Source organism: Ailuropoda melanoleuca, chromosome 4 (genome assembly GCF_002007445.2).
Source record: "Ailuropoda melanoleuca isolate Jingjing chromosome 4, ASM200744v2, whole genome shotgun sequence".
NCBI lineage: Eukaryota > Metazoa > Chordata > Mammalia > Carnivora > Ursidae > Ailuropoda > Ailuropoda melanoleuca.
This window is the reverse complement of record NC_048221.1, coordinates 106319556-106345670: the sequence shown is the minus strand read 5'-3', so window position 1 is coordinate 106345670 and position 26115 is coordinate 106319556. Positions and strand designations below refer to the sequence as shown.

The 26115-nt window shown below is 48.1% G+C and overlaps 1 protein-coding gene and 1 long non-coding RNA gene across 3 annotated transcripts; one reads left to right on the top strand and one right to left on the bottom strand.

Annotated features, from left to right (window-relative positions):
• Positions 1 to 629: 629 nt before the first annotated feature.
• LOC117802006 lies at positions 630 to 6881 on the bottom strand. The gene is made up of 4 exons (XR_004625003.1): positions 6744 to 6881; positions 6514 to 6601; positions 1921 to 1992; positions 630 to 1833 (listed from the first exon to the last, which is right to left on the bottom strand). It is a non-coding gene; the product is annotated as an uncharacterized LOC117802006 (long non-coding RNA).
• On the top strand, positions 6715 to 25060 carry CD8B (CD8b molecule). Of its 2 annotated transcripts, none has more exons than XM_034659486.1 (6): positions 6715 to 6846; positions 9829 to 10188; positions 13798 to 13887; positions 17420 to 17509; positions 18761 to 18797; positions 24612 to 25060. In XM_034659486.1, the coding sequence occupies exons 1-6, from the start codon at positions 6804 to 6806 to the stop codon at positions 24829 to 24831; spliced, it is 840 nt and encodes a 279-aa protein (XP_034515377.1). In that variant the 5' UTR covers positions 6715 to 6803; the 3' UTR covers positions 24832 to 25060. The 2 variants fall into 2 exon arrangements, with proteins under 2 accessions (XP_034515377.1, XP_011227135.3); XM_011228833.3 differs by lacking the exon at positions 24612 to 25060 and adding an exon at positions 20893 to 21634.
• The last annotated feature ends 1055 nt before the right edge of the window (positions 25061 to 26115 follow it).

Below are 26115 nucleotides of genomic sequence, written 5' to 3'. Positions count from 1 at the left end.
TCAACGTGGGACTTGAACTCACAACCCTGAGATCAAGAGTCACCCACTCCACCCACTGAGCCAGCCAGGTGCCCCAAGATTATTACCTTTTAAATAAATATTTTTTACAGGCAAGCAACACACCGGGAGAAAATATTTGCAACACTCTATATTAATATCTCTTGTGTCAATTATCAAATTATTGCTTCTTATCTCCGAACAGCTTCTTTGCCCCTTTGTGAAACTGGATAGTGAAAACTTGTCTCCTTTGCCAGCTAGCTCGATGTTATTCTCAGCCAGTAGAGGGCGCTGGAGGGACACTGTAAACTGGGAGGAGGAGGGACTTTTTTTCCTTTTCTTGAGCTTGCTGGTTTCCTGTAGCCACGAGTCCTTGCCTTTGTGTGTGTGATGTAGCTGCAGTCCATGCCCTGTGACAAATTTTTTGTCCCTGGTAGGCTGTGTGATCTGTGAGTTCCATATTCTCGCTGCAGCAGTCCAAATCTCAGTCATGTGGGAAGGCTCTCTTCCAAGTTTCTCTTTCTTCCATGTTCACCTTCCTCAAGGTCAAGGGTAGGCAAACTGCAGTCTGCAGTCCAAATCCAGCCCCCCCCCCCGCCTGCTTTTTTATACTGCTCCTCATCTAAGAATAGTTCTTATATTTGAACCTCAACTAAGCAAAATGTTATCCCAACAAAGTGCATCCCATTCTTCTCATTAAAGAACTTTATCCCAAAGCTTGTACTCACTTACTATTATATTTTTATTTATTATTTTTAAAAGATTTCACTGATTTATTTATTAGAGAGAGACAGTGTGTGAGTACAAGTTCAAATGGGGGAGGGGCTAAGGGAGAGGGAGAGGATCTTAAGCAGACTCACCCACCCCACCCCACCCCCTCGACACCAGAACCTCACTCAGGGCTCCACGTCACAATCCTGAGATCATGACCTGAGCCCAAATTAAGAGTCAGGCACTTAACTGACTGAGCCACCCAGACACCCCTACTGTTATATTTTTAATTTTATCAGTACAAAGGTTGTGGAGATTTGTATTCTGTATTATTATACATAAATATTCCACAGAGCCTATACTATTTACCACCTGGCCCTTTACAGAAAAAGTTTGCCAATCCCTGCCTCAGAGTTGCCTTGTACCACTTTTGGTAGTTAACATTTTATTAGTTTAATTTTTTTGGTATTTATTTTCTCTGTTTAAATTAGTGGAACAGTTTGTGTTCTGATTGAGCCCTAACTGATAATAGCCTTAACAGACAAATAGCATTTACCAATTAATAAGAAAGTATAAATAACTCAACAGAAAAACAGGCATTTACCTCTACATTTAGTTAACAAATATTAAATTCCAATTGTTGTTCCAGGTACTAAGATGAAAGAGAATGAGATACAAAGACAGAAAGAAGCAAGGAAGGCTTTGTTCATCTATAAAACGGAGCTCATTTCTGGGCTCGGGTCATGATGGACGAGTAACTCACCTGGATGTAGGCCTGGAAGGACTTTGAGAATCTTGGAGGTTGGGGAGTATTCATTGTTTGCTGACTGGTACCATCCCACAGTTGCAGAACATCTGGCACCCCTGATCCCCACCTACAAAATGCCGGTGGCTCCTCCCCACTGAAATGTTGAGACAATCGACATAGTCCCCCATGAACTGACAGAGTGTGCCCCCTGCCAGAGGTTCCTACTCACTCAGAAAGCTTGGCTTAGCTTCTGGAAGTTCAACTGACAATTTAAAATCAGATCGCTGATTTCCTCTGTCTCTGATGACAACCCACTTACGCAGGCAAGGCTGGTATCTTAACCCCATTTAGCAGATGAGGAATTCAAGGCCTGGGGGCTGGAAGAACCAAGAAATTATTCTAATCAAGATGCTCTGAGACCTGACCCACTGTTCTTTCCGCCCGCCTTTGTTTCCAAATGTTACCTTAAGCAGTGCGCAGACATATTAAATGACACAAAGAGGTTGCTCACTTTGTTCTCTTTCCCTCCGTGTGCTCTGCAAGGAGAAAGTCTCCATTCAGTGCAAGGAGTGAGACCCCCCTCTAGGAACGCAAGGTTGGTTCAACATAAGACAATCGATCTACCACATTGATAGAACAAAGGGAAAAAAGCCTCAATCGAAGCAGAAAAAGCGTTTGATGAAATCCAGTACCCTTTAATGGTAAAAAATACTCCAAAAACTAACACTGGATGGGACTTCCTCAACATGATAATACACACTTACGAAAAACCATAGCTACCATCATAGTCAATGATAGAAGACTAAAAACTTTTCTAAGATCAGTAATGAGATACAGATACCAACTCTCATCGCCCCTATTCAATATTATATTGCTAGTTTTACCAGAGCAATTAGAGAAGAAAAAGAATTAAAGGCATCCAAATTGGAAAGAAAAAAATAAAACTATCTCTACTCTCAGATGGCATGATCCTATATATAGAAAAATCTCAATCCACAAAAAAACTGCTAGAGCTAATAAAATCAGCAAAGTTGCAGGGTACAAAAGCAACACACAAAAATCAGTTGTGTTTTTATACCCCAGCAATGAACAGTCTAAAAAGGAAAATTTTTTAAAATTTCATTTATAATAGAATCCCCCCAAAAAATATCAAAGAATAAACTTAACGAAGAAAGTCAAAGATTATACATTGAAAACTAAAAAATACTGCTGAAGGAAATTAAAGACGATTCAATTAAATGGAAAGACATCCTGTGTTCATGGATTATAAAACTTAATATTGTTAAGATGGCAATACTATCCAAAGCAATCTACAAATTAAATGCAATCCCATCAAAATTCCAATAGGTTTTTTTGCAGAAATGGAAAAGATGATTTTCCAATTCATATGAAAATATAAGGGACCCTAGATGTTAAAGCAATATTTATTTTTATTTTTTTAAGATTTTATTTGTTTTATTTGAGAGAGAGAGAGTGTGCGTGTGAGAGAGAGAGAGAGAGAGATCAGAGCAGGGAGGAGGAGCAGAGGGAAAAGCAGACTCCCCGCTGAGCAGGGAGGCCTATGCAGGGCTCCATTCCAGGGCCCTGGGATCATGACCTGAGCCAAAGGCAGATGCTTAACTGACTGAGCCACCCAGGTGCCCACAAAACAGCATTTAAAAAGAAGAACAAAGTTAAGTAACTCACACTTCCTGATTTTTTTCACACTTCCTGATTTTAAAACTTATTACAAAGCTACGCGTAGTAGTAAGGGTTCTCCAGAGAGATAGAATCAATAGATAGGTAGGTCTATCTATATATATCCCAATAGGATACCTTATATATATATATGATTTATTACAAGGTATTGGCTTATGCAATTATGGAGGCTGACAAGTCCCATGAAATGCTGTCTGAAAGTTGGATACCCAGGAGAGCAGGTGGTGTTGTTTGAAGGCCTAAGACCCTGAGGGCCAGTGATGTAAATTCCAGTCCAAGTTCAAAGGGCTGAGAACCAGGAGTGTGGAGGGCAAGAGAAGAAAGATGTCCCAGCTCAGGCAGGCAGGCAGAGGGAGGGCAAATCTAACTTGCCTACACCTTTTTGTTTTATTCATGTCCTCAGTGAAGTGGAGGATACTCGTCTATATGGGGAAAGGCCGTCTGGGAAAGGCCGTCTCCTTTACTCAATACACCAATTCAAATGCTCATCTCTTCCAGAAACAACTTCACAGACACACCCTTACATAAAGTTTAATCAGATATCTGGGCATTCGTGGCCTAGCCAAGTTGATATAAAATTGACCCTCCCATTATAGCAATCAAAACAGCGTGTTGCTGGCATAAAGACACATATAGATCAGTGGAATAGAACTGAGAATCTAGAAATAAGCCCATACATTTATGGTCAATTGACCTTCAACAGGGTGCAAAGATTTCAATGGGGAAAGAAGAGTCTCTTCAATAAATGATGCCAAGACAACTTGCAAAAGAATGAAATTGGATTCCTACCTCACACCATATGCAAAAACAAACTCAAAATGGGTCAATAACTGAAATATAAAACCTAAAATTATAACACTCTTAGGAGAAAACATCAAAGTAAATATGGATTTAGCAATGGATTCTGAGATATGACACCAAAAGCATGAGCAACAAAAGAAAAATACATAAATTGAACTTCATCAAAATTAAAAACTTTTGTTCATTAAAAACGTTAAAAGTGAAAAGACAACCAACAGTACAAGAGAAAATATTCTCCAATCTTATATCAGAGAAGAGTATCCAAAATACATAAAGAGATTTCATAACTTAGTAACAGAAAGACACCCCAATTTTTAAAAAGAGGAAAGAATTTGAATAGACATACGAAGAAGAGATACAAATGGCTAATAAGCATATGAAAAGATGTCTAACATTAATCATTTGGGAAATGCAATTTAAAGCCACGATGAGATATTACATCACAGCCACTAAGATGGATATATTAAAAAAAAAAAAAGTAACAAGTGTCGGTGAGGATGTGGGAAATTAGGGCCTCATACATGATTGGTAGGAATGTAAAATGGTGCAGCTCCATGGAAAACAGTTGGGCAGTTCCTCAAAAAGTTAAACATAGAAATACCATACAACTGAGCAATTACACCCCTACATATATACCTGAAAGAACTGAAAACAAGTACTCAAATACGTGTTTGTACAAGAATGTTTATAGCAGCCTTACTCACAATAGCCAAAAGTAGAAATAATCCAAATGCCCATTAATAGATGAATCTATAAACAAATGGTCTTATAGACATACAACAGAATATTACTCAGCTGTAAAAAGGAATGCAGTACTAACACACGCTACGTGCAGCATGAATGAACCTCAAAGTGTTATGCTAGTAAAGGAAGCCAGACACAAAAGGCCACATACTGTTTGATACCATTTAGATGAGATGTCCGAATAGGTAAATCTATACAGACCAGGGGAAGATTAGGAGAAAGAGACAAATAGAAGGCGACTACATAATGGATACAGGGATTTCTTTTGGGGAGATGAAAATGTTTTGGACCTAGATGGAAGTAGGTGGTGGTTGCATGACCATGTGAATGTACTGAATACCCCAGGATTGTACAATTTAAAATAGCTAATTTTATGTTATGTGAATTTCACTTCAATTAAGAAAAAAAAAAAAGCTCACACTAGTGTGGGTCTCCCCAGGGCTGTCTGCCCTGTCTATGCTCAGCCTCACAGTTGCTCATGGGAACAAGGAAAATATTGAGGGAGACTCTGGCCTCTGGCTGGGCTGTAGGAGCAGCACTCCCTCCCTCACAAGTGTGCACCCCTTAGGGCAAGGCCTGGGTCTTTTTTTTTTTTTTAATTAGTTTCAGAGGTAGCATTTAGTGATTCATCAGTTGCATATAACACCCAGTGCTCATCACGTCACGCGCCCTCCTTAATGCCCGTCACCCAATCACCCCATCCCCCCACCCACCGCCCTTCCAGCAGCCTTCAGTTCGTCTCCTAGAGTTCAGTGTCTCTTACTTATGGTTTGCCTCCCTCTCAATTTTCATCTTATTTCATTTTTCCTTCCCTTTCCCTATGTTCATCTGTTTTGTTTCTTAAATTCTGTGTATGAGTGAAATCATACAGTATTTGTCTTTCTCTGACTGACTTATTTCGCTTAGCCTAATACCCTCTAGTTCCATCATCACAAATGGCAAGATTTCATTTTTTGATGGCTGGGTAATATTCCATTGTGTATGTATATGTGTGTGTATGTGTGTACCACATCTTCTTTATCTATTCATCTGTCGATGGACATCTAGGCTCTTTCCATAGTTTGGCTACTGTGGACATTGCTGCTATAAACATTGGGGTGCAGGTGCCCCTTCGGAAAACCACATTTGTATCTTTGGGGTAAATACCTAGTAGTGCAATTGCTGGGTCATAGGGTAGCTCTATTTTTAACTTTTTGAGGAACCTCCATACTGTTTTCCAGAGTGGCTGTACCAGCTCACAGTCCCACCAACAGTGTAAGAGGGCTCCCCTTTCTCCACATCCTCTCCAACATTTGTTGTTTCCTGACTTAGTAATTTTAGCCATTCTGACTGGTGTGAGGTGGTATCTCATTGTGGTTTTGATTTGTATTTCCCCGATGCCAAGTGATGTGGAGCATTTTTCCATGTGTCTGTTGACCATTTGTATGTCTTCTTCGGAGAAATGTCTGCTCATGTCTTCTGAGGGCAAAGCCTGGGTCTTGGTCACTCTAGGCCCCACTGAGCCGGAGGGCCTCTCCGAAAGAAAAGAACTTTAAAAAAAAAAAAAAAGAAAGAAGGAAAGAAAGAAGAAAGAGAAAAGAAAAGAAAAAAAAGAAAAGAAAAGAAAAGAAAAGAAAAGAAAAGAAAAGAAAAGAAAAAAGGAAGAGGGAGGAGGTTGAGGAAGGAAGGAGAGAAAAGAGTGACCAGAATTAGGGTCCAGCTCCACACTGCATGTCTGGGGGACCCTGAGTATTCTGACTTCTGTGAGCCTCAGTAGCCTCAAGTGTCACAGGGACTCATGACCCTCCCAGGGCAGAAGGCGATCGATCACACACCTGCAATTGCGTGGCGCAGGACAGCGGTGTCACCTCTTCATCGGAAAGCATGGGGTCCTAGCGGGTTCTTTGGAAACGCACCCAAGACCTTTGAAATGCCGGAAGGATGAGGGCGGAGACCTTGCCAAGCTCACACCGGACCCCTTCCCCCACCCCTCCCGGCCCGTCCTTCCCGTCCCTCCCCCCACAACCCGCCCCAGCTGCCCCGCTCCGCCCCGCTCCCCACCCACCGCCAGCCTGGACGGTCTCCGCCGCGTCCCGCTGGGATCAGGTGTCCCGGGCGCTCCAAGATGCAGCCGGGGCTCTGGCTCCTCCTGGCCGCGCAGATCGCAGGTAAGACGGGGAGCCTCGCGCGGCGTGCGGGCTGGAACGGGTGGTCAGCCCTGGACCCGGGAAGAGCCTGAGCCGTAAAGTTTAGAAAAGGCTGTCCCGGTAGGATGCAGATCCCAGAGGCCACGGCTGTGGCCCCCGGGAGGCGGACGCGGTGGGCACAGACCCTGGGGGTGGAAAAGAAGTTCATCCTTCGACTTCATTACTCCAGGGATCCCTGAGCCCCAGGATTGAGGCTACTCTCCCCCAAAAGTCTGGAGGAGAGGGAAGGGGGGTTAGGATTGAAGAAGGAAGAAAAGGGAAAGGGGAAGGAGGTACAGAGAGGAAGGAAAAAACTGCCTTTGTCTAGGGTTCCCACAGGGGCGTGCCCCCCAGGAAGGTTCCAGAGGCTCGGCTCTGGATTTGATGTCCCATACTTGGCCCAGGATTCTGTAGACACATTTGTAGTACTTCCGGGGAAGTACTTGGGGTACACTCTGCCAGACACCCGGCTACTGCCCGTTCTCAGACCGGTGTGGCAGAGGACTCCCTCGGGGTTCCCTGTGTCCCCAGCTCTCCCTGGCTTGTGTGTTCTGTGTGCTGAGGCTCCCAGAACCAGCCAGCCATGCGGGACTTGGAATGTTGCCGTTGGAATGTAGCAGGGAGTCTGCACTGTCCCTCTCATAAGCCCAACCAGGCTGCCTTTTGGGAGAAGCCCCTCCACACTCCAGACTCCCCACTAACCTGCGGTTGATTGCTCTCTTCCCCCAAAAGCCCAAAGCTAGTCATCCTGCCAGCGGTGACAAGGTCTGCCAGCCCCCTGCTCTGATGCGGTGAGCTCAACCGCATCTCAAATAGAAGCTAGTCCAGGCCATTCAAAACCAGCTGCTGTTGCTGATCCTTTTAGAAACAGCAGGTCCTTCTGAGTGCGGGATCACTGGGAGAGGGTGAAATGAATCACATGAGACCGCATGGGTAGGGAGGCCTGGCTCTGTGTCCGGCACAGAGATAGACTTGGCCCCGGCCGGGTGTTCAGCCTCCAGAGCCACAAGAGAGACCAGGGTGTGTCGCAGCTAGCAAGCCTGCATGTCAGGACACAGGAAAAGGAACTTACACACAAAGCCCAGAGTGCTTTTGGGCCCCTTTATTCCTACAGGAGATGCTTCTGGGCTTTCTTGCAAGAACTTCAGGAGTCTGCATATTTGCAGACCCACTATGTGCACAGGGGGGCATGATGGCGATCCAGGAGGGAATCACATGTTTCCTTGATTCAGGGAGTGGCTCAAAGCTCAGGTTCTGGGGCCCAGACCTGGGTTTGAATCTGGATCCACCACATACAGGCTGTGTGACCTTGAGCATGTCCTTAGCTTTCCTGGGCCTCTGTTTCCTCATGCATAAAATGGGTGGAAAACGGGATCTGGTGAGGATTACGTGACATAATGCATGCACCATGCTGGGCACAGTTCAGTGAAGATTGGCATCGTCGTCTCTTATTACCTCCCCCAAGATGTCAGTGACCCAGAAACAGCGAAGAAGCTGTACTCTGCTGAAAAGGCAGGGCGGTGTTTAGAGAGAAAAGAGAAGGCCAGCAGGCACGTGGGCACCAGGCCCCTTGTCATTCTGGATGCACGCAAAGCTTGGAGTGGCCTGTGAGTGGAGCGCAAAAGCTTACATTTATGGCCCACTGTGGGGCCGTGAAGCCGAGACACAAGCATCGGCAGGATGGTGACTCTAGGCTGCTGCCTTGGTAGGCCAGCTCCCCTTAAGTACACACACACACACACACACACACACCCTCGGGACTCCTGTGCCCTCCCGGGCCTCACAGTTCCTGGGTCTCTGCCCCGGGCTGTAGGATCTCCCTCTGCCCCACTGCTAACACGGAAGGCTCACCAGGTCAGATTCAGGGTGTTGGACTTGGCTGTGAAGGACCCGTTCACATCTGTCCTAAGATGTCATCTGGTGCCTGTAACAACCCCTGGTGTGTGAGCCACGTAGACAATGATGTACCCGTGTACAGCGCTTTACCGTTTGCAGTGGGTTTTTTGGACGTTCTAACCCTCGCAGGCAAGCAGGACAGTGCCCCCAAGCTGCCCTCCTCTTAAAGGGCAGAGACAGGCTCCTTGACTTCCTGCAGTCCCACTGCGGGTAGGGGGCAGAAGCTGGGTTCAAGGCCAGGTCTCCGTGTTCTGGTCTAGTTCTCCATGAACAATCCCCTACTCGTCGATGCTTCCCACCTTGAGACTAAAATGAGGTCCCCGGGCTGCTTCCGGGCTGTCTGTCCTTTCCTGCGGGAACGGGGAGCCAGTGACCTGTCACACTCGAGGCTGAGAATTGACAGGCTGTAGTAGCACCTGTGACAATAGCGGTTCCTCTTGTTTGAGCATGCTTGAGCATATCTTGCAGAAAGGGCGGCTGGCCCTCTTTTAGATTGGCCGGACCAGCCCCGGGCTCGGGCTCTGATTTGGGGCCCCTCGGGGCTGCTGAGTCTCCTGTACCTGCTTGGAGCCTGTTGAAGGTCTGTCCAGAGAGTGGCAGCAGGACAAGGTGAAAGGCAACCGGCTTTGACTCAAGAATTTGAATCTTTTGAGTTTGAATCCCAGCTCACTTACTAGCTGTTGGTGGGACTTTGAACAAGTAACTTCATCCCTCAGTTTCCTCATCTGTGTAATGGGGATAAATATCCCTAAATAAGTTTGAGATTGGATTAAGATCATTTACACAAAGAGCCAGGCATATAAGCAATCAATAAACGGCAGTTCTGTCCCCGTCCCCTCTGTAAAGCCTCTCAGAAGAAACACCAGCCTTGCAGATGGTCTGCTGGGAGGTGGGGTGTTCGAGCTCTGAGTCGGGGAGCCACCCGAGGCAGGTTGCACAGCCCCTGGCCCTGCAACTGGGCAGGTTCTTCCACGGCTTTCCTTCCATGCTTGACTCTGTGTCTCTGAAGACCCGCAACCATGGCTGGGACAACGTGCTGATGATCTCTGCTCCTTCTGCTTCTCCTAGCTCTGCGTGGCAGCTCGCCGCTCCAGCAGGTGCCTGCGTCCATCGTGATTCAGACCAAACAAATGGTGACAATGTCCTGTGAAGCCAGAACCTCCCCCACTAGCACGCGCATCTACTGGCTGAGACAGCGCCAGGCTCCGAGCTCGGACAGTCACCACGAGTTCCTGGCCTTCTGGGATTCCATAAAAGGGATTGTGTATGGCCAAGAGGTGGACCAGGAGAAGCTCACTGTGTTTCCGGAAGCAACCCGCTCCATTCTCAATCTCACAAACGTGAAGCCTGCAGACAGTGGCATCTACTTCTGCATGACCATTGGGAACCCTGAGCTGACCTTCGGGAAGGGAACTCAGCTGAGTGTGGGTAAGAATCTAGCTCGATGCTGTCCACGCGCTTGGAGCGCCTGCTCTCTGCTGGGTGCGTGCCAGGCCCTGGAGCTTCTCCGCTCTCCTCGAGCCCCGCGCTGCAGGACAGGATGCCAGCCAGGAGCAATAGCGCCATAGCTGGTAGGACCAGAGTGACCCAGGGCCAGGCAGAGGCCAGCGTTTTATGTGGTCATTTCAGTTCCCGCGGCCATCTACCCTGGGAGGTAAGAAGTTGTTTCCTACTGCAGATGGGACGCTTGGAAGCATTGCTGCTGCTTCTGGGGCCAAGGCAGCGCTGTCCTTCAGCCACATCAGGCCTACCTGAGGCTCTGCCCAGATTGGGCTCTGTTCCCAGACCTGACAGTGGTCTCAGAAATTCCCACCAAGGAAAGAAGGTCCACACTGCATGGACATACCCAGTGAGAGCATTTCTAGGGCTGGTGGATGCCCTTTACATTCTGAATGGGGGGGCCTGTGGCTCAAACCTACACCCAGAGGTACAAGGAGGAAGGAGCCTGGGCCCCAGGACTAGCTGCAAATTCTGCTGCATATTCACTGGGTGCTGTTGCCCCGGTCCCTCTGCTCCCTGGGCCTCAGTTTTCTCATCTGTTTCACGGGGCTGCCGTTGGCCTCCAGGGCCCCCTCCAACCCCAAGAAGCTGCAGTTAAGTCAGCACGCCCCATAGAAATAGATGATAAGCCACAGATGTGATTTAAAAATTTCTAATGCCATGTTAAAAAAAAGTAAAAAGAAACAAGCAGAATTAATTTAAATACTATATTTGTAACCCAGTTTTATCAACAATATCATCATTTTAACTTGTAATCAATATAAAAATTATTACTGAAATATTTTGCATTCCCTTTCCATACTAAGTGTTCGATGTGTTTCTTACACACCGTACAACTTGAGTGACACTGGCCAGGGGCACAGGGGGCAGGTGGCCGCACTCTTGGACAGTGAGGAGTAAGCTCTGAGAGGTGTGAAGGAATCATGGCAGAAGTTCTCAAAGGCCTGCAGCTGGCTTTTGCCCCTCTGCACGTCAGCCAATGGCCGGCAGTCCCCCTGCGCTCCTCCCACTGTCCTGCTTCTCGCTCACCTGGGTTCTTCTCAGGCTGGGGGCTGAAGAATGACAAGGGGACCCCCTGCCCCAGGAACTGGACCACTCAGCATGGGAAGATACAGGGACTGCTGGGACAGCAGCACAATTAGGAAGACAGAAACAGAGGGGTGCTGCTGTCCCATCTCGCCAGCTTTGGGTCTTCATCAGGAGATAGGGGCGGGGGCGAGAGTCTGGGCAAGAAGCGAGACATCCTCAGCAGGGCGTTGACTGATTCCTCTATTGAAAATCGGGCTTTGGGGGGTTGGGGTTTTGGTTTGGTTTATTGTTTTTGTCTCTACAAGCCCCACATTTTCCCACTCATGAGATTTTGGGGTTTGAGAAAGGTAGATGATGAAATAAACAAAACTGGTTTCTAGAAGCTTCCCTTCCACCTACACCACCACCCACTCGCTCCTGGCTTTGATATTTCCAAATCCCTCGTGCTGCTCAGCTCCCTGAGAATAGTGGACCCTTCCCAAAGCACGTGCCCGCACCCATGTCACCTCGCCAGAGTCAGGGTATCCGGAGTCGCACCCTGCCCCTCCTGCCAGAGGTCAGCACATATTGAAGGAGGAAGCTCAGGTAGTAAAGAAAGTATTTGGAGAGAGATGGGACCCTTTGAGGGCCGCTTCACCATACCATGGGCTCAAAAGTCCTGTCCTTTTCAAAGAGGAGAAAAGTGGGGAGATTTGAATGGGGGGCAAGGGGAGTCAGGATCATCAACAGGACCCAGTTCTGGGCAAGAGGAAATTAAAATGGAACAAGCCTCCTGTCAAGCCCCTCATCAGACCCAGACCGCGGAGCCCAGCCAAGACACTTCAGGTCCTACAGAGCTGGCTCCCCTGCAGGCTTCCTGCTGACTGGCCGAGAGACCTTGGTGCCTCCTCGTGTATAAAGTAAAGGGAAGGGACCCTTCGGGGCCATGAGGAGGACAGGAGGGAACACTGCTGGGCCGCCCGGGCAGAGGGCCAGGCTCCCACACACTCTGGGAACACCGTAGCTGGTGTCCTTCCCCTTTTACACTAGTTTCCCTCAGCATTGTGACGGTCCAGGGCCTCAAGCTGATGGGCCTAACTTGTCGTCAAGAAGCCTTTGCACCTGAGGCGGTGTGGCGTCGTGACAGCCTAGAATCAGGGTCTCTTGGCTCAGATCCTGGTAGAGCTGTTTGAGGCTTCCTGAACTTTGGACAAGCTATTTCAGTGCTCTGAGCCTAGGCCTCCTCGGGGCTCAGATGAGGGTCCTAGCGCTCGTCCCCAAGGTTGCCGGGCTCGAAGCACTTGGCTGTGCCTCCAGCACGTGGTGGGACTTAGTAGGTGTCCGTTCGAGTTAGTTGGTTCTTCCCAGAAACCTTGAAGCAGGCAGAGGAGAGCGTGTCATCTCCACTTCCCAGAGGACACTCAGGCTGGCAAGGGTCCAAGTGTCCGATTTTTATAGGGAAGATTGGCCAGCTCCGAAATGACCATTTTGTTGGCTGCCCCTCCCTGTCCCCTTGACGCTGGAGTTTCAATTTATGGTGTCACCATCTTCCCTCTGCTACTGTTTTGCAGGAAGTCATTGTAATGAAGCGTCTTTGCTCACCTCACCGAGACAAGGGTTGGATTCGGCAGCACCCAGTGCCCACACCATTCTTAGCACCTCAAGCCTCCGGTGCCTCCCTTGGCTCCGTATGCTTGTCCCCCTGCCCTGCCCCAGCCCATCAGAGTGTGACACTGGACTAGAACAAAAGAGAGGAGTGACCCACCCAGGGGTCAGGAGAGGGGTTGGGGAGCCAGAGGGGCACTTTGCTCTGTGGGGCCTCGGGGCCAGCCCCTCATATCACTGGTGTTCATCTTTGAAATTAATGGTTCAGACTAGAGGTCCTTTCAGCTCTGATAGTATATGATTCGTCAAGACACTTGAGAAGGAAAGAAAATCCCCACTGCAACCCGCATGGTATTGTACATATGGTAAAAGGCATCCACCTCCTTTCTGTGAGCTTCCTCCAACCACTTAGGAATTGCCAGGTTGGCTGAGGGGCCGGTCTTGTCAAGCGTTTAGGAACTCTGGCTTCCGCTCAAGGTCTTTGGCCAGGGGGAGCCTGCTGCAGCCAAGGGGAACACAATTCACTGGGCATGCTGTCCCCTTTAGTTCTCATGACAATCCCGAGAAGGAACTGGGAGTCATCTTTATTTCAGCAGATGGGGAAACTGAGGCACAGAACAATGATAGGACTTGCCCCAAGTCACACAGTGGCTAATCAGGGCGGCTGGGGCTCTGTTCAGGACCATGTGGGTGCAGAGCCCCTCTCTTTCCTGGACACCAGAGCAACCCCCTGCCTAGGCCCTCAGATAGGTCTGAGAGTTGGGGAAACACCTAGAGAATTCTATTGCTCTGTAACCTTAGAGCCTGTAGCAGCCCAGGAAACAGTCATAGGGGCTTTTTAGTACCTGGATGGAAGTAATGAGATTTTAACTTCTGTCTGGAACTCCACCCACTGTTTACATGTGTCTTGCTTGCTTTCTGTAGTTGATGTCCTTCCCACCACTGCCCAGCCCACCAGGAAGCCCAGCACCAAGAAGAAAGTGTCCCGGTCCCCAAGCCCAGTGATCCAGAAGGGTGAGTTCTCCCATCTTCCTGGACTCTCAGAAGCACAGCAGGCTGTCTTTCTTCCCTCCCTCTCTCCCTCCCTCTCTCCCTTCTTCCTTCCTTCCTTCTTCTTTTCCTTCCTTCCTTCCTTCCTTCCTTCCTTCCTTCCTTCCTTCCTTCTGCAAGCCCTTCCTATGTGTGGTCTCTAGCCTGTTTCTCTGGCCCCAGCCAAGCTGGGGTCAGAAGGGAAATTGAGTATGACCACAGTCCTTTCCTCCAGCAGCTCACAGTCTCATGGGAGACACGCTTACAAATCATCACAGGGAAAACCTAATGGAGACTATGGCTGCCCGAAAACCTGCACACCAGTGTTCCCAGCAGCATTATTCATAATCCCCAAAAAGTAGAAACTTAGAAGTCCACCAGCTGATGAATAGATGAACTAAACATGGAATATCCATACAATGGAATCTTATTTGGCCGTAATAAACAGTGAATTACTGATATAAGCTACAATATGGATGAACCTAGAAAATATCACACAGGGAAAGAAGCCAGACACAAAAGATCATGTATTACGCAACCCCATTGATAAGAAATGTCCAAAATATGACATGTATAGAGACAGACTGTAGAGTAGTGGTTGCCTAAAACTGGGGGGCTGGGAAGGAATGGGGAGTGATTGTTAATGGGTACAGGATTTTTGGGGGGGTGAGATGAAAATGTTCTAAAATTAGATTGTGGTGATTGGTGATTGCACAACTCTATGAATATACCCAAAACCATTAAATTATACACTTGGAGCAGATGAACTTTATAGGTAAAATCTATCTCAGTAAAACTATTAACAAACAAAAATACCAAACCCAAAGGACAGGAACTTCAAAGTTTCTCAGTTTGGATACTTACCAGAGGACCTAGCACACCATATGTGCTGATATGTGTTTGTGAAGGAGCGAACATACTGGCCTGTCTGTGCTATACGCACCAGACAGAGCAGCTGGAGCTCACACACACACACACACACACACACACACACACACACGCTTCGTGTTTCTGGAAAAATTCTGACCTCCACTCCCCAGAAGATACTGGTGACAAAGTGTCATCTGCTCCTACCCATAGGACGGACGGCAAGCCGCCACACTAGAGCTGCCTCGAGCCACTGGGGTTGCTCGGTGTTAAACACATCAAGTAACAGAAAGAACCTGAGGGGAGGCATCTAATGGGATTCAGGGGATGAGAGCAGGAAGCTTCCCCATGGGGTCACAGCGATAGAGGAAATCAGAACCCATATGCAGAAGGGCACAGTCTTGGGGAACATAAAGGTGGAGATAGAATGACCTCATTTGATAAAATATCCATGCCCTGGGAGGGGGTGGGGGAAGGGGATAGCCTGGTGATGGGTAGTAGGGAGCACGTATTGCATGGTGCACTGGGTGTTATACGCAACTAATGAAGCATCAAACTTTGCATCGGAATCTGGGGATGTACTGTATGGTGATTAACACAATATAATAAAATAAAATTTAAAAAAAAAAAAAAAAATATCCATGCCCTGCAACTTCGCCTAAAGGATTTCAGGTAGGTTACAACAAAACAACGACAAAAAAGTCAAATACAGCAGGGCCACTAAGTTGAGGGTGCCGAAACTGGGTCTGTGCTGTGATTCTAGAAAAGCAGCAAAGCCAGCTGCACCAGAGGGAATACTCCAGATAACCAGACACCAAACCCCTGCTCCCCACAGTGATATAAAGAAACAACCCCAGACGCCAGGCTTCAAAGCCTTCATCCCAGGGTTAAATTCTAGAAGAAATCTGCCCTGTTCATCCTTCTGGAAGGACTGCTAAACAATAATGAATTCACTAACATTTCTATAAGTGATGAGAACAAAGGTCTTTGAAGTTCTTGCATCATTTCTTATATCGACCCTCAGTAAAATCCCAGGGCAATTATGCAAATCCAACATTAGTAGGTTATTAAGAATAACCAGGATGAGTGTGAAAGTGGCCAGGTGGGCACTGGGGAAGAAGCAGGTGGAGGTTGCTTTGGGGGTGGGGGCCATGGGACAGGGTACCAGGCTTAGGTCTGAAACCCTGTCTACCGCCGCCTATACTGTGTGACCTTGGGCAGGTGATTCAGCCTCTCTGAACCTGTTTCCTCATCTGTAACATTGGGATATTTGCCTGGCATGATGAAACGAGGTGCTATATATAAGGCACTCATCTTGGGGGGCACCCAGCTAGAGCTCAAAGCTTGTCTTTGTGAATGAAACCACATGGCCACCTTGGGGAAGGGCCTGCTCCCTAAGGCTTCAGGCTGTCCCTCGAGATGACACTGAGAGGAACGATGTGGTGACTGCTCAGCTTCAGGGGACCCCAAAACCCTGGCAAGGCAAGAAAGGCCAGGCCAGGTCGTTCAAGTAGCTAACATATGAAAATACGCTGACACTGACACATCATCGGGGAATGGAAGTGACATATCGTGTTAAACCCACTACACTGGCCAAAAGGAAACACTGATAATATCGAGGGCTGGCGAGGTACAGAACTGGTGGTTAGGAATGAAGATCAGTGCAGGCTCTTTGGAGGGCCCTTCACAGTGTCTATCACAACTTTAAATGGACGTAGTCGATGGTTTGGCAGATCCTGTTTTCAGTATCTGCCTCGAGCTGGCTTCTACATTAGGAAGAATGTACCAGGGTATTCTCTGCAGGGTTACTTGTAAAAGTAAAACACAAGAAACAAAAAAAAATACTCATCCGCTGGCTAAATAATCCATGGTATGTCCAAACTGCAAATGTTACTCTGCAAAAAAAAAAATCTCTGTGTGCTGAGATATTTTTTTAAGATTTTATTTATTTATTTTAGAGAGAGGAGGGGGGAGGGGCAGCACGAGAGGGAGAGAGAGTCTTGGGCAGACTCTGCACTGAGCGTGGAGCCCGACTCCGGGCTCAGTGTCATGACCCTGAGATCACGACCTGAGCTGAAACCAAGAGTCAGAGGCTCAACCAACTGTACCACCCAGGCACTCCCTGATACATTTAAGTGAAGAAAAAATGGTTTGCCAAATAATTTGGACAGTATAAGCCACTATATGCTTAAAAAAAACCTGTATGTGTCTGTTTAAATTATGTATGTGTAAATGCAAAGACAAAGGCACCAAATTACCATGGGATTTTTTTTCCTGTGAAGGATCTAGCGTGCCAAGGAGCATTCTAACCATATACTTGAATCCTTTACAATGAAAATATATTCAGCTATCTCTTGAGTAATTAAAATAAAACTTTAAAAATAAATAGTAAAAATCTCATTGCCAGGCATGAAAATTATCTCCTTTGAACATAAGTAGCTCCTGAGTTTAATTAGTTTTTAAAATGATGATGCAGGACATAGCATTTTCTATGTAAAATTATGTCCGTGTGTTTAAAGTACCTAGAAAGAAAGATGAGAAAAATATGCAAATAGTGGTATTCTCTGGGAGGTGGGACTTCCGGGTGATTTTTCCCTCTTTGTATTTTTATGTGCATGCCTCAAATGTTCAGTAAGTATGTCTTTTCCAGGCCTGTCCTGTGACCCCCTCATCCTCGGCCTCCTGGTGGCTGGAGTCCTGCTTCTGCTGGTGTCCTTGGGAGTGGCCATCCACCTACATTGTAAGTTGTGCCCTCTTGGGCCACCGTGGCGACTCCTTTTGCTGCTGGAGGTGTCCCTGAGCGTCGGTCTTTCTCTAGGGAAGCCAGACAGATAGCAGAAGTTTCCACCCGCCTCCAACCCATGAAAGCTGCAGAAGTGATTTTTAGCCTGAGGCCACGCTGCAGGGGTCAGAGACCAACCAGTCTCTGGAGTCAGATAGATCTGGGTTTGAATCCAACCCCACTGTGTGCTGATCTAGGGACCTTGGCTTCTCTGAGCCTGGGCCGCCCCATCCAAGAGTAACAATATTACCTACTTCCCAGGGTTGCCGTTTATAAAGTCCTGCCCTGAGCCCTGGGCTCTACCCTTGGCCCTTCTGCTCACCTGTGCCACCAGGAGCAAGTCACTGACCCTCTCTGGGCTTCTATAAAATAGGAGGGGGTGGCTCACAGGGGCATGGACTAGATCAGTGACTCTTATATAGGTCACAGACCCCTTGAAACTTGTGATAGCAGTTAGAGACCCTGTCCCCCAGAAATATGTCATGAACATATTTTTGCATAACATTGCCATTCACAAAACGATCCTTTTGTCCCCATTAAAGTTCAGTGGTCTGCAAACATTTTGATCAAGGATCTCATTAGTAAAAATTGTTAAATAATGAACCCCAACTGCAAAGAGATCTCATTAGTAAAAAAGAGTTTTTAAACTCAAACTGCAATTAGGTGTATTTATTGCATATATTAAGTATGCTATTAAAGGTGCTTCATAACTGAAAAGTAATAAAAGATGAGATAGGCCTGTAAATCGGCATGCTCACACTTTCTTCCGCATCCCAGTGGGAGCCCTTGCAATCCCCCTAGAATGCACACACTGTAGCTTAAGACCACCTGTCTGCGCGCCTCTCGTTCCTGACCTGCTGCACAGGGCAAATTGGCCTGTTTAAGGACACACAGACCAGAGTAAATTCACTGAGTTCAAATTCTACCTTTACTGCTTACTAGCTGCATGACTTTGGGCAAGTTACTCCATACCACACATGCTCTGTGACTCAGTGTCCCCATATGCCCAATGGAGGTACTTAGAGTAGTAGTCATAGGCTTGCTGTGAGCTTGACGGGAGTTAAAGCACGTAAAGTTGGAGCACAGCCTGGCACTAGGGAAGTGGTCTGAGGTGCTGGCTGTCCCCGTCATCTCCCCCCTCGCTCTCAGGGGCTTGGTGTCAGCGGCCCACAGCCCACAGCAACCCACGTCCTTGTTTTCTTCTTCCAGGTCTGCAGAGGAGAGCCCGGCTTCGCCTCCTGAAACAGTAAGTGCCTGGGACCTTGAAAAAGTGCCCGGGACGCGGCCCTGGGTGCGGTCCTGGCTTCCTCGGCCCCTGCGGCTGCCACAGCCTCTACCGGCAGGGAGCCAAAGCCAGACCCCACCTGCAAAAAATCTTAGACTGTATAAATAGTTCGGGAGGAGAAATCGTGTAAACAAACGAAAATACTGGGTGGTGTTCAAGTGTATTTCAAGCACGGAGAGAAGCTCTTCGAGACGATCACAGAGAATTCTTGTAAGCATAGAACACAGTAGGGTAGCCCAAACTCTTGTCCACCCAGCATTTCATTTGACCTGGTCCTGCAGGACATAGGAGGGTTACTGTCACAGACCAGTTGAAAGACTTGCTCAAAGCATTTGGGATACTAAAGGGCAGGACTGGATTGGAAGCCAAGTCAGTTCACTGCTTCCTTCCCCGCTGGTGTGAGCTGTTGGGCTGCCTTGGTCTGTCTTCCACCCTGGACCCCACCTGGGTTGTAGGAGTTGGCAGATCAAAAGGCTGAGTCACACAGACATGGCAGCTAAAAAGCACTGGCTCTTCGGGCCCCTGAGCTGTGTAAGCGCAGGCAGACACCCGGAGGCCCTGAGAGGCCAGCGGCCAGAAGCTGCTCCCAGCCTCAGGGACTGCCAGGCCTCAGCCAGGCCATGCACAGTGTTCTCGGACGCTTTCTCTTCCTCGAAATACTGTTCCACATCTACCTCTCTCATTAATGACAATCTCCTCCATCTAGAGGTGTTTGAAAAAAAGAAAGCCCATCAAGCCTCTAGATTGAAGAGGGCAACAGGGCCTGGTGCTCAAGAGATCTGGCTCAGGCGTGGCGGTTTGAATCCTGTCTGCCACTCACCAACCATGTGACTGTAGGCAAGTCACTTCACGCCTCTGAGCCTCTGATTCCTCATCTGTAAAACAGGATAACAGTACCAACCTCATGGCTCTTGCGAGGACTTACCTGGGGTAATACCCATAAAGCGCTCCGCCCGGTCCCACAGAATCAAAGCACAAACTCATGCCACTTACGAAAGTCAGCTCTACCATCCAAACAACCAAGGGACAAAATGTATTCCTAAATACCTGAAAATTTAGCTCCATATAAACTCTGTATTATATTCTCTACATTATTATATACATTATATTTGTATACACATTTGCTTGACTAGAGATAGTCACTGAAACATGCCTGCTGTTTTTTACGGCGACTTTCAGTGATCATTTTGATTGTGTACAGTTTTCACAATTTTACGTGCTGGCCTTAGAAGTTATCCCCTACCTAAGAGACAGTAACCTGAGTGTACTTGTCTGAGCCTAGATCTGCAGAATGTTCTGTTCAACATCTTCCCCATGGTGACCTCTAATGGAGAATGAGTCCCCATCAGGGGACTGCCCCCACTCAGCCCTTCATTTTAACTTGTTCTGCAGTGATTTGATGCCAGTTTTAGGGGACCTCATGCGCTGGTGAAGTTAGGGGTTCTGAGGATCCACTGAGGTGGGGAAGGAGCTGGGGGGGTCATGGGGGGTCATGGGGGGCCGTGAGCTCCCTCATCCTCTGTTCATAGTACTGCTGTCATCGGCCACCTGTAGTTAGCTCGCCTGTGAGACATCATTTGAACAAAAGGGTTTGTGGCTAAAACAAAGTTTGAAACCACATCTAGTTTTGCTACCATGATCCAGGTGTGGGCTAAAGAGTCCACAGGCCTCGCAGATCAGCTATTCCAAACTCGAGTTGCGATTTCGGGCAGATGCTCCCCAGCCTAAAATTGAGCCTGGAAAATCTTCCCATCAGCAAGCCTCCTTCTTCTGGCGCCTTAGTGTACATTTGTGAATAGCTTCTCTTAGAAGGTACTGCAGGAAGTAACACTATTCAAAGCTAGACTTCTTTGGGCTTTGTTTTTTGAACTTCTTAATTTTTTTTTTTTTTAATGACTAAGTTGGGCCCTAAAAACCTACTAACAGAAAACTCCTGGCCCCAGTCTCCTTACTGGAAGTGCAGCCCTCCATCCTCACATGTCATTTGTCTTTGTTACAAGAAATTCATATTATTTCCCTGAAAATAAGCGGTGTCTCAACTTGCTGTTGTTTTCAGGTTTTATAAATGAGCAAAAAATATGCGCTTGGGATCCTGCTACAAAAATACATTGGTCAGTAATGAGCGAGATCTGGAAAAATGAGAGAGAAGGGCCATGCTCAACTCACTCCACTGTGGAAATTTCACTGACCTGCTGAAGTTGCCTGCTTTTCACTATTGCAAGTTCATTCTGTGGGCCTCACACATGGGAGCAACTTGTTAGTTGGTCATCGGGAGTCACGGAGAGAAGGCTTCAGAGCCCCCGAACACTTCCTGCAACCCGGGGAAACCCTGGAGGATGGAGTAGGAAATGCCTCCATGACACCACTTCCAGCCCCCCTACTCCCCCTGGGATGGGCTGGGACCTTTGTATTGGCCGTCCAGCCCCAGTCTTGTGGGTTGTTTTGCCCTGGTACGGCAGTGACATGGAGTCCTGAGTCTCTCATGGGATGGCGCTGGGATGGCTCCTCCTTGGTCTTCCCAGGCTGGGCTGACTGCCCTCACCCCAGAGACCAGACCCAGCTTGGAAACCAGCTTCTGTGAAGGGCTGACCTGACTCCTGTAATTACTTCAGTCTCTGGGGACATCCTTTTGGGGCTGGGTACTTGTGGCTTTGAGAATGGGAAATCACTTTGTCTCCTGTTAGGAATTTTCCCAGGCTTTCACTTCTGCTCTCCCATGGCTTGTATATTTCTCTCTCACTTTCTGTTCTTTTTATGAAAATGCCTTGTTTGTAAAAATAAAGTCCTGAATAAAAGATGCAAATGGGTCCTGTGATGGAAAAGCACAAAGCCCATCTGTACAGCAAAGATGTTGATGCTCAGCTGAAAAGAAATAACAAGGATAAAATGCGCCTGTCCTCATTTGTCCCCACGACATGCTGTCGTCCGTGCTGTAGACATAGAGAGAGTCTCAGAGGTTGGGAGGCACCCCAGGGACCCAGCGCCAGGCAGCAGGAGCCCCAGGGGCTGACCTCCTCTGGCCACTCAAAACCACCTTCAGTAGCCTACAGACTGGAATCCCAGGGACTCCCAGCCACAGACTGGTGACCTTACACTGAAGAGAAGGTGAAAGGCATCAGGGTCTCTCTCTCTCAGCTTTGACAGGGGAAGAAAATGCAAGGGGAAAATGCTGAGCTGGAAGAGATGAGGCTCTCGTGCCTTCTGAGAAAGCCCCGGGGGGATCTGGTCTTAACCCCCCCCCACCCCCCCGCCCCGTGCTTTCACAGTGTAAGAGCTATTGAGCCAAAATGAATGCAGCCTCAGGCTGCGTTCACAGAAGCACCACGCGCAGGCCAACGGAGCACAGAGCCCCACCTGCTTTTCCTGGCCGGCTGGGAGGTGCGCTTGAGGAAGGGCTGCGGCAAACCGGGCTCTGCCCAGAGGCAGCTGGCAGCCGCAGAAAACCGGAAAGGAAAGATGGCTCGAGGGGAGGGGGCATCGGAGATGCTGCCAGTGGAGTGAAGGGCGCAGAACTAGGTGTGGGGGGTGGGAGTGAGAAGGGTGTCGGCACAGGAGGTGCTTGAGAGAAGCAAACACTCTCTGTCCATCAGCTCTGAGGACGCCAGGACAGGCTGCCTCCCAGAGTCCCTGGGAGCAGGGAAGGAGCCAGGGCGGCCGGGGCCAGGCTCCCCTAGGGTTCATGTTTAAGGTGGGCTTCTTGCTCCGACACATCCCGTTTCCTGATCAGAGACTAAAGCCCAGGGGCGCCCAGGTGGCTCTGTTGGTTTTAAGTGTCAGCTCAGGTCATCATCCCGGATAACTGGGAGTCTGCTTCTCCCTCCCCGTCTCTCTCTGCCCCTCCCCCTCCCCCTGCTTGTGCTCCCTCCCTTTCTCCCTCTCTCACACTCTCTCTCTCAAATAAAATAAAATCTTTAAAAAAGAGAGAGAGAGGCTAAAGCCCAGCTGGGCGACCTGCCCTCGCTGCAGGCTCACACCCAGTCCACAGCGGAAGTCAGAGCAGGCCTCCAGGCCCCTCTTCCCGCTCTTGGCTCTGCTGTCTAACAGCATCCCCCTGTTGCTGTCTCTGCAATTGTGTTTAGTTGTTTGCAAATTCACACAGGGGTGAGGTTGGGGGACCAGGGCCGGGGGGGCCGGGGGACGAGGGGGGTGCACCTCCGTCTCTTTTCTGTGCAGCAGCCCCCCTGCTACGGCTCGGTCTGCCCAGGGAGCTGGAGCAGGCTTGGCTGCCGGCAGCAGGGGCTGCGGTGACGAGGTCTGCACCCAGCACCTGACTTTTGTTTTGAAGAAGGAACTGAGGGTTTACTACTTTCTGGAGGTCCGTTATGGAGAAATATTTTTAAAAAATTTTTTTTAAATCTAGCTATCATTTGACTAGCAATTCCACCTCTCTGCAATTATCTTTTTTTAAAAAATACACATCTCAAAGTTACATGCACAAAGAAATACACATCAAATTGGTTTTTGTCGTGCTGCTTATCAACCAAAAATTGAAAATAATCCAAATGTCCATCAGGAAAAGACAGATCAGTTGTGATACAAGGGACTCCATGCAACTGTTCGGGGATGAGTGAGACCCATACGTGCCGGCATCAAATGATGGCCACTACACCTGCATATATTTAATAACATCTGTATTGATTATCCTCGTTTTAAATGCAATATCTGGTCACTGTTAAAATTCAAGCACAATAAACACAGGCAGAGCAAATCTACGTTAAAGTCAGGGTATGCTTACCCATATTGCAGGGTGCTCTGTAGGAGGGAGTATGAAGTTGGGGGGTTGGCATGTCCTGTTCCCCCATCTCAGCTGCTCCTATGGCTGTGTTCAGTGTGTGGAAATCACTGAGCTGTACTCATTAAATGCCAACTTTCGTATGTATATATGGAAATAGATATAGGTTATACGCCAACAAAGCCGTCTTTTGAATACCTAAGTACAGAACATTGTGGAAATATGTAAAATTGGCATTAAAAGTTTCTTTTCTCCCAGATTTTTCCTGCATGTACTCTTTTAAACAGAAAATTGAAATCTTATAAAGTGTAATATGTAATAACTAAGATACAGAATATAAAAAAATCGAATCTTATTATTCTGCAAATTTGATTTTTTTCTCTAATAATATATCAATGCCTCTGCACATAATTGTGTATGCATAGAAAAAGATCCCGAAGGATATACTCCAAGCTGTTAATGGTAATTACTCTGAGGAATTTCCACTTCTGCATTATATGTTTCTGTGTTGTGTGAATTTTTACAACAATCGTGTGTGACTTTTATAATTGGGGGTAAAAAAAAGTTTGGAAAAAAGAAACAGCATTTTTTTAAAAAGAGACTCTGATCATCATAATATTAAAAAATTGGAATCCGCTTCAATAGCCATCGATAAAGAGATGTGTTCATAAGTCACGATTTTTAAAAATCCGTGCAATGGAAATCATGTGATGCGTTCAGGGGCTGCCAGACAGCAGGGCCTGACCACCAGTTGCACAAACTTGGGCAAAGCCCCTGTAACATCTGGGGGCCTTGGTTCCCTCTTTTGCAGTGGGAGCAGCCACGGTCTCTGTCTGCCTTGCCATGGGGCTCTCCCGTAGCAGGGTCTGGGAACAATGCTCGTTCCCTGGGCCGGCCCTCCTCTCAGCAGGAAGCAAGGGCAGCGAATTCTGGGCACCAGCCTGCAGGTGTGGCACCCGGCAGCTCGAGTTCAAAGGAGGAAGGGGGCTCCTACACCACCCCTTCCCTTTCGTCCTTACTCACCCCCACCCCTGCCCCCACAGCTTGTGTCTCTCTATCTGTAGGAAGTGGGCAACTTGTTTTCACAAAGTGATCCCCGGTCCTGTGTGGGCTGCAGAGCTGATCGAATCTACCACCCAGTCAAAGGGAAAGAGAGAAAGAGCCCTGTCTTCGGAGGCCTTTCCAGGTGTGGAAGACCAAAGAGATTTCCTCCAGCGCTTCTTGGGAAACCTCCCCAGATACGTCACGGGCACTCCTTGGTGACCGTGACTCACTGGTTCCTGGAGTCCTGCGGGCTACATAGCTCGGTGCCTCAGCCCCAACAGAAGGACACCACGTCCCCCAGCACCACATCAGTTTGGGATTCACAGACATATGTCTGACCAGGTGATTCTTGTCATGCTGAACACCCAAGTGCTGAAAAAGGACTCTATTCCCACGCGGTGTCATTGGCTCTCCTGGATCCTGTTTTCTCCCATTCATGTACTGCCATTTATGTGCAAGTACCCATCTTTAGCTTAGCTTGGACTTCTGAATTTGAATAAATAAGTCTATGTTTCTTTTTATATGTATATATACACACTTTTTTTTTAAGATTTTGTTTATTTGAGATAGAGAGTGAGAAAGAGAGCATGAACCAGGGCAGAGGGAGAGGGAGAAGCAGGATCCCCACTGAGCAAGGAGCCTGATGTGGGGCTCGACGTGGGGCTCCATCCCAGGACCCCAAGGATCACGCCTGACCTGAAGGCAAATGCTTAACCGACTGAGCTACCCAGGTGTCCCTTTTCATAATTTTAAAGATTTTTTTTTAATTTATTCATTTGACAGACAGAGACAGCCAGCGAGAGAGGGAACACAGCAGCGGAAGTGGGAGAGGAAGAAGCAGGCTTCCCAGCGGAGCAGGGAGCCCGATGTGGGGCTTGATCCCAGGACCCTGGGATCACGCCCTGAGCTGAAGGCAGACGCTTAACCAACTGAGCCACCCAGGCATCCCTTTTCCTATATTTTTAATTGCACAGTATCTCCCTTCCTGTCCCCTTTGACAAGTGAGCTAATCACTGGCCCCCTCTCTGCAGTTAGTTCTCCTCTTCCTCAGGCTTCTCGATGCCAGTTCAAATGTATTTGTTTCGGGCACCTTCTGTGTGCCCAGCTGGCCTGCGCTGGGACAGGGGGAACCAGGACAGACACAGCCTGCCCCCCCCAGATCCCTCCTTACTGGCCAGTGCCTGATCTCCTGGGGGGACCAAGGCCTGTGGGAGCCCTCTGGCCCTGTCCTGCCACCTGCATACACACTCAGCATTCCCGAGCCTCAAGGCCACAATTTATAGGAACAAATGAGCCAAGCAAGAAGCCCACTTACTGAGCAAGGAGCACAGCCTGCCCTAGGCACTCCCTCTACCCTCTCCGCCAGCTCCCCAGCCCAGTCTGTCTGGGCTCCAAGGCTGCGAGGACTTGACCTAGCCACACTTCTCAGTGTTTGCTCTGACAGGTACAGTCAACAAACCCCTTGGAGAACATAGGCTCAACAAACAAGTTCTTAACTGAGCA

Coding starts and splice junctions, on each gene's coding strand:
- CD8B (XM_034659486.1), top strand. CDS start 6,804: ATGCAGCCGGGGCTCTGGCTCCTCCTGGCCGCGCAGATCGCAG. Junction 6,847..9,828: donor CCTGGCCGCGCAGATCGCAG/GTAAGACGGGGA, acceptor TGCTTCTCCTAG/CTCTGCGTGGCAGCTCGCCG. Junction 10,189..13,797: donor GGGAACTCAGCTGAGTGTGG/GTAAGAATCTAG, acceptor TGCTTTCTGTAG/TTGATGTCCTTCCCACCACT.